We start from the raw sequence: 12,017 nt of genomic DNA, 5'->3' as shown, positions 1-12,017 counted from the left end.
TCCTAGTTAATTAAATACCCATTTGGCAAAAAGCAAAACTAAGTTCCGACTCTGGGCCAAGAAATCAAAATAAACTTGATACAGATCAAAGAGATTAATGAAAAAAATGTAAAACCAGACAGAAAAGAATAAATATAGGTTAATGCATCTCTCTCTCAAGAGAGAAAAGGCCTTTCAAGGTACAAAAACATAGGAAGCAAGGAAGAAAAGGAACTCTCCAGAATAAAATCGTAAGACTGGAAAAGGGGTTTGCAACAAAAACTTTATAAACAAAATTAAAAGGCAAATGACAAATTAGAAAAATATACGTGAACATATCCAGGAACCAGGAGAATAAGCCACAGAGATGCATGGAGTTGACTGTGTACAAAAGAGAAGCAAATATCTCTTAACCAAATATATCTCAGGGTCCAAATTTCTCAGCACAACTTAAAACAACACCAAGACGATACTTCTTCTCTATCAAAATTGACATAGATAATCTACACACAGTGGAGGTGAGAAACGGGAAGTGGATCACTCATATGCTCCTGGTGGGTGAGCAAAATAGAGGTGTTTCTCAAGAGTGAACTGGCAGTTCTGTTAAGGAGAATCTTGAGATGTCAGATCATGTGACAGAAAACATCCAATTCACTGCAATAAACGACTTGCAAAGAAATAAAGTTTGACACACAGATGTAGGCACAAGAATGTGTGCTGCGGCATTATTACTAGTAAGTAAAATCTGGAATGACAACCTAATCTGGAACATTAATTAAACAAAGAAAGGTGTACTACTGTTTTTAATTTCTTCTCAAAATTAAACTTTTATAATACAGAAAAAATATATATGTGAAGCAAAAATAGCAAATAACCAAGTAATTTGAAGTCAGATCCTATTTTACTTTAGAACTCAGTATTTTTTATAAAATCAGATCAGTGTAGTACATTCAGTAAAAAATTCCAATAAGTAATGACCTACTGGGATGACTTCATCCACACCAAGCTTTCCCATGTTGGTTGCTATGAAACTTGAGGGGCATCTTCTGAGTCAAATTTAAGATGAAGAAAATAAAACCACCAATTCACAGTGGAGTTCTTATTCAAATAATGCACCCTTAAAAACTAGTGTCTCTTTCATTTCTGCTGTTGCACTGATAAGAAAGCAGGAACTGGTCTCAGAAAACAACCTTAACCAACCCTTTGCCCTGCTGGCAGTGGGCAGGGGGGTGAGGAGTACAAAATCTAAAGAGAAAAACAAGAGGTATGCAAGCGGTGGGACAAATTATCAAGAAACTGGGAAGAAGGGCCCTAATAAAATTGGCGGAAATGCCACAAGTCATTGCCTTTCCCAGAGGGAAAACACAGAAATAAAACTGAAAGAAGAATAACTAGAACCAGACACAGCAATAATAATAGCTTGTGGCCACTGTACATGGCTATGTCACCCCTACCGCACACACATCCCCATAAGCACACGCACCAGCTTAATCACCACAATCATTGCTGGATGGTGTCTGAGCTGGTATGCAAACTCAGATGGTCTGTGCCCCGAGTCTGTGACTCTGACCCACTGTCCAGTGCCCCCAACACTTCCCATCCTAGCACAAACAAGGTCATCTTTGTTGGGCAGCACAGGGTATACAGAAGAGACTGATGAGGGGCTGACCCAAGCCCACAGAGCTACCCGGAGGCAGAGGGGTGAACCCTCAGTGTACCCCATTCACAGCACACCTGCTGGGAAGCTACACGGCTGCTCCTCAGCATATAACACAGAGTTCTAGAAACATCCAGCCTGTCCCGCAATCACAGCTGCAATGAGAAGAATGCTCCTCTCTAGGTCTAATACAAGAGCATCCTTTCCTTTTTTAAGAAGAAATATATAATCATGAAAATGGTACAATCTTTAAAATCAGCCTCCTAAATCACAAGAGGCAAACAGGACCCAAATCAGAGGTACCTGACATTTGAACATTTTGGTAGCAGTTTAGTCATTTATTAAACCCCTATTGCATGGCCAACTTTTCACACTAGTGGGAGATCTTTAAAAATTTTTGTCTAAACCATTCCTTTCAAATAGGAAAATGACTTATGCAATGCATTCTTCCTATAATCTGCAAAAGTACCTGTCCCTGCTCTAAAAACAGCTGTCCCGGTCTACCTGGGCTGGGATTAGAGAACCGTTTGCTGGATGAATGGGTCATGAACTGTCATTGCCTAAAACTCACATCAAGAAGACGACCATGAACCCTCAGCCCTCAGGCCTACAGCTGAAGTGATGTGTATGCCCTAGTGATGTTGCTGTGAACTCCTGCAATGGGCTTTTCTTTCCCTTTTGCAGTATTGCAATGTGGCCACCAGAGGGCATCAGTAACCTAGTATGCTAGTGCACAACAGGACGCTATGCAACTACCCTTCACATCAATGGAAAACACAGGGTTTCAATGAAAGGGCTGTTGACAAAGTTTCCAGTCCTCAATCACAAACCCTATAAGGGCCTTTGAACATCCTTTCTTTAGGTATGTCAGAAACATCTTTTCCTGAGAGAGATATGATGACTTTTCACTTTACTGCCCAGTGAAAATATAGGGGGGAAAAAAATGACTTTTTACTACCCAACATCTCTAGATTTTTCTGCATTATTTTATGTCACATTACTGAGATGTTTTCCAGATACTTCATTTGAAAACATGAGCTTCACAACTTGATCACTTCCTCATTAGCTTATACCTCCTTATTTTAAATAAAGATGTACTTGGCTACTCTAAAAAGCAGCTTCTCCAATAGAAAATCCAAAATCAGATCATGATATTCTAGACTGAGGTCAGCAAATTTTAGACATGGGTAAAATCCAGCCTCGTGCCTGTTTTTATAAATAAAGTTGTACTGGAACATGGTCATGTCCACTGGTTTACATATTATCTATGGCTGTTTGGTCACTAGACCAGCAGAGTAGCTGTCACTAAGTTTATGGACCTATGCCCCATAAACTCTAAAATATTCATTTCTGTCCCTGTACAGAAAACGTTTGCCAACCCATGTTCTATATGGAATGTTACCTACGCAGCAATGATTATGTAATAATCCAAAGAAAATGCTGACCTCTTCCCTCAGCAGGGAATGATTCAACAAAAAAATTCTTTTCTCCCTAAAAATTCACAAAGAGTGATGGCACAATTGGGTTAAATATCCTGGAGCAGGTCCTCTGTAGTCAAGGGTGCAACACATTTCAACAACACTTTGAAGGCATCCCTGTCATAAGTGAAATCAATATTTGATCAAATTGATTATATTTTAGACAAATATAAAATACATGATTGAATATATGTAAAATAAAACATAAATCAACTCCTATGCTGAAGACGGGGCATAAAGAGAGAGCACAAGGGTACTGACAAATTAACCCAAACTAAGAGCCAAGTGTCCAAGGTCACTGATGGGAAAGCTGACACGGAACACAGGAACCAGCTCTGCAGTGGGAGTCAGGATCATGGGCCAAGTTCATTATCATTATTCATTAATTACCATAACACACACACTATCATTTATTGACTATTTTCTCTATGTATGGCACTATGTTATATACACTTTCTTTTTTTTCAGTTCTTACAACTACATTATAAGGCAAGCTACATCATGCCCATTTTGCAGATGGGTAAATTCCACTTGAGAGTGAGTGAGTCGCTGTCGGAAATCACAAGCCAAGAAGTAGATGGTAATGTCTCACTCCTCCTCTTGTCCCCCAGAGCCACCCATTCTGGTGAGTCCTGCCTCAGCCACTGCTTCCCTGCAAGACCCTGGTCAAGTCACTTAGTCTCTGTACTTCAGTCACCTGAATTAGAACTTCTGTTAAATGGGTTGCAGCCGGTGATCTGTATGACACTTTAAAATTGTATGTAAGTCTTTTTTTCTGGACTCTATCACTAGGTCCCAGTCGAGTACCAGCGTGCTGCTCATCTCACTGAAGGGACTGAATAAACGCTTGCTGAGTCAAGGTGTGAGTGAAGGAACTCTGTTCCCTCCTGGGAAGATGTTTTCCCTTTTACGGTAGTCTTTAATACTCCTTGTCTTTAAGTCCGGCACTTAAGTTGGATTTCCCTAGTGAAGAACTAAAATGTATTAAAAGCATTCTATGTATAAACCACCAGTATGGCTCAGTAGGCCATACGAAGATGAATAAAACGGTTACCCAGCTAATACAGCACTAATAGTAACAGGGAGGAACAGTCATTTATCCAATTGAGGGTAAAGGTGTACGGTTTATAGAGGTAAAATTTTCATAGGACTGAGATGACAGGGAGCTTATGTCTGTGAAAAACATAAAAGACTAGATAGAAATGCCATCTGAATAGATCTTGAAGGATATTTAGTACTGAAACAATCGGCTCTCGATCCTATATCCAGAGAATCGGAGAACACGGGATACAGCATAGTGTAAATTCATAGATAATTCACAAGTCCTTTTATATTTGGTACTTCGGCACATCACACCGTTCTCTGTACCTAATTATGTTAATGAGGTGAATACCAAGTTAAATTATGTCCAGAGAATACAAATTGAGTAAGAGTGCAAATGCATAGTGAGGTCCAGCCCCAAGAAAAGAAAACGCCATGTCTAATCGGGAATTGAAACTCTCCCTACCAGGAGAAGCATGCGTTTCTGCTCAAGTGTCACCACCCAGTGTCTAGAGCAGTGGTCCTCACAATGTGGTTCCTGGACCAGCTGCATCGTGATCACTTGGGAACCTGTCAGAAATGTAAGTTCTCGGGCCACAACCCCAGACCTACTGAATCAGAATCTCTGGGGGTGGGCAATGTGTATTTTCATAAGCCCTCTAGGTTGTTCTGATGCTCACTCAAATTTGAGAGCTACTGGCCGAAAGGACTGTGCTGGATAAAATTCTGAGGTTGGGCTGGGTTCCATAGAAAATATTGGCATAGTGATAAGCCATGTCAGTCCAGGGCAAAGGAGGCAAGCACTGGTGCCAGTGACTATGAACCCTGCACAAATCAACAGTGGGCACCAAACATGCCCTGATCACTACCTTAATACTAGTGAAAATCGAGCAGTCATGAACACAGTCACAGTAAGGAAGGCACACCACACTGCAAAGTATAGAAGAAGTACTTGCTGAGAGGGGGGTGTTTTCTTAATAGGTAATGATTAATCTTCCCAATAAATAAAAGAGACAGGAACAATGTTACTGGTTATAAAAGATATAGGTGCTAAAACAGGTTATGATCTAGATTCCTTACTAGGTATTTATCCTTGGATTATATTAGGTTGACACAAGATAAAGCCAAATTGTCATATGATGTTTAACTCTGATGAAACTATGAAGATAGAGATGCTATTGACGGCATTAGAGCACAGATTACAGTCTCTCCTTTGGCCCTGAAGCAGCGAGGTGTGGAGTAGGCACACATAAACCCTATTGTTTTGGTCATTTTCTGATGTAGGCAATGGCTCCCCCGTCATCTGCCAAGTTTACTGACTGTCTCCTGAGTATCTGTTGTAAGTGTACTGGTGTGATATATCAAGGGTGGTGTGGCCAGATCACTCACATCAATTAGGGATAAATAATCAGAACAGATGGCAAAACTGGAAAAGGGGCAGCTGGCCCTGGAAGAGGTCCAAGGCCTGGGCACAGCCCCAAAGTTACATACTATATTGGAGCTTTCCAAAAATGTACAACAGGACACGTATTTTAAAGGTTTAGGGCACTTCCTTTCCAGTAAAGTTAAATGTGCTCTCTGTGGAACACACTTCCAATCTCCAGATAAACTGTCCCAAATCGAGCTCCATAATGATCATCATTTGACAGAAGCATCCACTGGACACTACAGGTTCTGAGCAAGAGTCAGGATATTTGTGGGCAGGCACCTCACTCTAGTTTATGATCATGTCCCTCAGATGTGATTTCAGGTACAAAATGCTATCTGCCCCAAATCATTCAAAATAACCTTAAGAGAGCTACCTATTAAGATGCAGACATTTATAATAATAGTACACAATGACAGTACACAAGAAGTTGCACAACTGATGGATAAGAAATTATAACTTTGACAGAAAACACTATTTACCAACAAGTAGAAAGTGAAATTTGTTCACCATTCTGAAATCCTGAGAAATTACAAAAAGACAGAGAGAGAGAGAGAGAGAGAGAGAAAGAGACAGAAAAGAGAAAGGTAGTAATTTTGTTTTTAAAAAGTGGGTATATGCAGATCTAAAAGATGGAAGTTGGTGAGATCAGATTGATGGAAGAACCCACAGTCCAAAACAGGAGCAGTAGAAAGTCACAGCAGAAAAAGTTTCAGGGGCAGAGGTGGGCCAAGGGGATAGGATGGCAGGTGAACCAGGGATGCTCCAGCTTGGAGGCAGTGGATACAGGAAGCAGAAGATGGCCTGAGCAAGGACCATGGTGACTGGTTGGTGCAGCACACACAGAACAGCTGGATGGCCCAGCACGGCCCTGTCCCTGTGGTGCCGAGCAGTGACCAGCAAAGGCACTTGCAAGCAGGAAAAGTGAGCATGGGCAGGAAGCCAGTGAGGAAGGTTTTCCATGACGGGGGATCACCAGGAGCCAGCCTGAACGACTGGCTCTCCCTGTCTGGCTGCATGTCCCAACCCTGCTCATGCTCAGTGAAGTCAGGACACAGCAGTAAGCAAAAATAGCATCCATAGATGGCAACAGGGACACACAAATAAAAAGAGGAGTGGGAAACACAACCAAAGGATATCCAAGGGAGAAAGCACCAAACAGGAGATTTTCAATGTATACTTTATGCTCTCAAAGCTGATGGCAACATCTCATGCATGAAATAGACTGTTCTAAAAATGAAAAAAAAAAAAAATGCCAACTCAAAAGATGAACAGAATATCACAATGGTCATAACAAAACTGACGAGAAAACAGTGAGCTGGAAGGCCCAGCTGAGGAATTCTTCCTGAGAAAAAAAAAAAGGAATGGCAAGAATGAGAAAGAAAAAGTAAGAGACACAGAAGACAAATGGAAGGGAGACCCATCCTCCGTTTCAGTTTTTCCAAAACAGAGTAGAGAGGAACTAGCAGGAGAGACTGGCAAAGACCTGGAGAAAGACACAAAATTCTTTAGAATAAAAAGGTCCCACCTACTAAAAGAAATAAATGAAAAGAGACAACAAAGGAAAAACAGATATATTTACCTGTAATGAGATGCAAAACCTCTGAAGGACAAAAGAGGCCATAAAAATGAGGGGTAAACAACAGACTGGAGAAGAAAAATTACAACACCCAACAAACAAATGAATGCTGAAAATTTTAAAGACTCACAAAAATTTAGAAGGAAAAGCTCAATGGAAAACTGGGCAAAGGATATAGAGAGACAGTCACAGGAGAGGAACTACAAAGGTCCATGTTCATCACCATAATAATCCACGAAGCACAACTTAAAAACAAGTGGACACTTGACCTAGAAGATTGCCAAAAACTAAGCAGAGTGATAAAAGGAAATATTCAATGGTGACAAGGTAGGGAACACATAACCATAGTGTAGGAGAGGACATACTCTGTACCTTTTAGGGGGCCGTGTACCAGTATCTTTACATTTGAAAATGTGCATCTTCAGGTTCCTGTAATTGCATTTCTAGGTTCTGCCCTGAGCTGCTCACAATAGTTAACTTTTATTAAGTGCTGGAAGCCCAACAAGGTTTTAAGTCACTACCTTCAATCCTCTTAAAAGCCTATAAGGTAGGTCAATACTAATGTTCTTGTTTTACAGATGGGGAACCTAAGTCACAGGCGGGTCCAGGAACATTTCTTTTTTTTTTTTTTTTTTTTTTTTTTTATTTATTTTTTTTTTTTTTTTTTTTTTTTTATTTTTATTTATTTATTTATTTATTTTTGGCTGCGTTGCGTCTTCGTTTCTGTGCGAGGGCTTTCTCTAGTTGCGGCAAGCGGGCGCCACTCTTCATCGCGGTGCGCGGGCCTCTCACTATCGCGGCCTCTCTTGTTGCGGAGCACAGGCTCCAGACGCGCAGGCTCAGTAGTTGTGGCTCACGGGCCTAGTTGCTCCGCGGCATGTGGGATCTTCCCAGACCAGGGCTCGAACCCGTGTCCCCTGCGTTGGCAGGCAGATTCTCAACCACTGCGCCACCAGGGAAGCCCCCAGGAACATTTCTTAAATCAAATAGCAATAAATGGAAAAAACAAGGTTTGAGACCAGGCAGTCTGGCTCCACTGTCTGCTCTTAAACATACACTATTCTTTTTTTTTTTTTTTTTTTTTATTTTTGGCTGTGTTGGGTCTTCGTTTCTGTGCGAGGGATCTCTCTAGTTGTGGCAAGCGGGAGCCACTCTTCATCACGGTGCGCGGGCCTCTCACTATCGCGGCCTCTCTTGTTGCGGAGCACAGGCTCCAGACGCGCAGGCTCAGTAGTTGTGGCTCACGGGCCCAGTTGCTCCGCGGCATGTGGGATCCTCCCAGACCAGGGCTCGAACCCGTGTCCCCTGCATTGGCAGGCGGACCCTCAACCACTGCGCCACCAGGGAAGCCCCCATACACTATTCTTAATCTAAGATATATTCTTAACTGTGTGTGGAGCCATACACAGGATGTTTATTACAGCATCATTTATATGGCTGAGAAAGTAAGAAAAAACAACTATCATCAGCAGAGAAACAGATATTTAACACAACATACTATGGAATACTATTAGTATTTAAAAGAAGGGAGATATAGTTACATGGAAAAGCATGGAAAATCTTTAATTCATATTGTAAAGTTTAAAAAAACTTAGTGCAGAATATGGAATATGCAGAATAATACTGCAGAATAACGATATTAAAATATCACTTTAATTAAGAAATATATGTGTGTGTAAATGCACAGAAAGAGGTAGCAAAAGTGAACAAATCAATCACATATGTTATAACATCATAACAGATGTTATCCAGAGGGAGGGGAGTCCAGTGGGATTTCAGGGCAGGAAGGAGGATGGTTCAAAGGGCATTTCCATCTATGCGTATGTTTGCTAACTTAGATCAAGGATGTATTTACATATTTCTCATGGATAATTAAACTAGGATCAAGGAAACATTTTCTTTAGCAGTTGTTATATACCAGCCATAAAGCACTTACAGTGATCTTATTTCATTCTACAATAACTTTATGTGATCATCAATATTTGATTACTATTAATTTAATCATAAAAAAAGGACAGCAAGATTCCATGTGTTTCAATTACTCAATGCAAATACCTTGATACCTGGAGAAGCTTAGATTTGAGCTCCAGTCTAGCACCAGCCATGCTGAGATGGAAAAGGTTGACTAGCAAGGTTGACAGGAGGGTTGAGAGGAAGAGGTCTGCAGGCTACCAAGGGCACCCAGAGCCAGGCCTTACCACAGCGATCCCGGACCACCAGATTCCGGCCTTCCTTCAGGTGGATGGTGAGGAGGTAGGCGAAAGGGCTGGGCAGGTTACTCAAGCCGTCGCCGGCTTCCCCGAGAGTCTGCACAGATGGAGAAGCCATTGAAGTCAGTTGTCTCAGGCCCAAGAAACAGAATGTCGGAAACACTTCTTCATTTAACGAAAGAAGATGATCACTGTAATGGCAAATCTGTGAGCGCCCTCCTCCACTCCCACCCACCCGTGTCGATGACATGGTTACACTGTGCTTTATCCTTCTCCCCAGTGGGATTCTATGAGAATACATGACAATGGCTTCACAATATTAACTTCCCAAGAAGAAGCAGGTAAGTTGCATGCCGACATCTGACATCCCCCTAAACTCACCCATGCCCCACAGGATCCTTATCCTATAGCTCCCAGTGGAGGACCCAGAGAGGACACAGCATGCAGAAGTCCAGCTAAGGGGCGGGTTCCCACGACCCTGGTCCACACCTCTCAGCTCGGATGTGTGATGTCTCCCTCCTCTTCTCCCCTCACCCCACCAACCCCTATCAGTTCAGGTCCACCTCCTGCACATGTAATAAAAACATTCCCATTCACGACTACTCAGCTGATCACCTACTGATACATGCCCAGCCAACATGTGCCCCACCCCTGGCTCCACATGGGAGACACTCCCTCTCTGCTCTCCTGCCTGTGGCATATTTTTCTTTCACTCCCTGGTCCCCATTATAGTGTTTCCTACACTTACCCACACAGTCTCACCTCCCACCAAGTTCACTTTCCTCTCCAGGAATGCATCAACTCCTACAAGCCACAACATCAAATTCGGTTTCTGAATATTTCTTAAACGAATCCAATTCAAGTTTTGAGAAGAGCAAATTTGTGTCTTTTGAGAGAAAAAGTACAAATAAAATGATTTATTGTTCACTTATTTGAATTTCAATGAATCGATCTGTGGCTAAGTCACTCTCGACAGCGTTCTTTTGAAAGTTTCTCGGTCCATATTTCAAAGCACTTCAAAATGGCTTTGTCTCCTGCACCATCTCACTCAATTTCACGGCTCTGTATTTTTAGAAGAATCTATCCCACTCTGACAAATCAATAGACACTGAATTCATCTTTTCCAGCCACAATTTGCAAGGCCTGTCTTTGTGGGTGGTAACAGTTCAGCATCCTTTAGAAACAAAAGAGGCAAAGATCCAAACATTTGATAAGAAATATTTATAGCATTTACTTTAGTGTTTGTTTGTTTTTAAGGAATGCCACTTACAGATTGCTCTTCGAAACATTGGGATGTCAGAGATGCATTCAGATCACCACTTCCACAGAGCTTCTGTAAACAAGAAGAAAAAATAATAATAACTCTGCTTTTAAAAAACCAAAAGAATATCAACCTACAAGGATATCCTTTATCGGGTGTTTCCCTTTGAAGCTGCCATTTGCATAGTCAAATGCAGGCTGCCTTCCGGAGTGTGTGGCAAGTCTTGGCAGTAAAAGGTTGACTCACTGGAGTGCATCTGGCTGCAGCCTCTGCCCTCTTAGTCATTGATCAGCATGTGGATAAGGCCGATTCTGCTCTCCTGAAGGGCCGCTGAGGCATCCGTAGTTCATCCAAGTCATTAGCGTGCCAGCAACTTTGTCCCAGGGGAGGCAATGGGAGCAGCAGGGCCATCCTGCCAGGTCCCTCCATTGAGGACCTGCCTGGTCCCCCAGCCATCAAAGAGAAAAGGGCTATCAGGTACCAGAGACCCGAGTTTATCAGTCTAGTAGCACACATTTCAAATGTGACCACAAAGACCTTCCTCCAACCATAACCTCACGGGTCTAGCAACTGTACAAGAACCAACCAAAGAGTAAGGAAATGCAAATTCTCAACAAATGATCTCAGACTGGGAGGTGTCTATGTTTCCTACTTAAATATGCCTCTGACAACCTAGGAAAGGATGCCACCAGGCACTGAAGTGAACGCGGTTCAGCAGTTAGCATGGGACGCAGTAAACATTTGCATTCTGTCAGGTTTTATATGCACCAATGTGGGGTCCAGAGGAGCTCTGGGATTTTATGAAGGTTCTGGGTTAGATGTGAGGAGAGCTACCTGCATGGAAAGGCAGAGTGGAAGGGAAAGGAGCAAAAGGTCTCCCAGCATTTTAGGGATGTTCCCGTTTGTCGGACACATTAGCCAGGGCTGCTTTCCTGTGGGAAAACATGAGATTTCTCCCTCCAAACAAGGCTGAGTAACTCTGAAGTTATGGGTAAATTTAGATACAGGCAGCAGGCCTGCGGAGATTGCTTAGATGACCATGAAGCTTTGAGGGGGTGAAGATGGGGACCAGATGCACTACGGTCATTGGTCCTTCCCACCCACAGCAAAGATCAGGGAGATTCTGGCACAATTCAGAGATCCTGCCTGGATAGAAGGCAGGTTGCCTTCCAAGACATTCTCTCTCTGTCTCTCTCTCTCTCTCCCTGTCTATCAAGTGGAGCTCAGGCAGCAACAGAACCTGGATTCTACAGCAATAGGGCATTTCTTCAGGCCCTAAGAGAGCTGACAAAGGGCTGCAAACAAGCAGGGCTCTCTGGTCTACCCCCCCTGCATGCAGTGACACCAAGAAAGGCTGCAGCGAGGCAGAAACGAGCCCTGATCACA

At 42.5% G+C, this 12,017-nt stretch overlaps 1 protein-coding gene across 8 annotated transcripts in view; it reads right to left on the bottom strand.

The window, feature by feature from the left end:
- Positions 1 to 12,017, bottom strand: part of MCTP2 (multiple C2 and transmembrane domain containing 2) — a 257,535-nt gene that overhangs the window by 158,957 nt on the left and 86,561 nt on the right. For all 8 annotated transcript variants that reach the window (XR_005018816.1, XM_036843935.1, XM_036843934.1 and 5 more), the window contains 2 exons: positions 10,641 to 10,703; positions 9,359 to 9,467 (listed from right to left, as the gene is read on the bottom strand). Coding sequence is in view for 7 of the 8 variants with exons in the window: in XM_036843935.1 (XP_036699830.1) it covers positions 9,359 to 9,467; positions 10,641 to 10,703 (172 nt within the window). In the remaining variant the exon portion in view is untranslated. The remainder of the gene's footprint in view (positions 1 to 9,358; positions 9,468 to 10,640; positions 10,704 to 12,017) is intronic.

Source organism: Balaenoptera musculus, chromosome 2 (genome assembly GCF_009873245.2).
Source record: "Balaenoptera musculus isolate JJ_BM4_2016_0621 chromosome 2, mBalMus1.pri.v3, whole genome shotgun sequence".
Classification (NCBI taxonomy): Eukaryota; Metazoa; Chordata; class Mammalia; order Artiodactyla; family Balaenopteridae; genus Balaenoptera; species Balaenoptera musculus.
The sequence above is the reverse complement of the archived record's forward strand: the minus strand, read 5'-3'. Positions and strand labels throughout refer to the sequence as shown.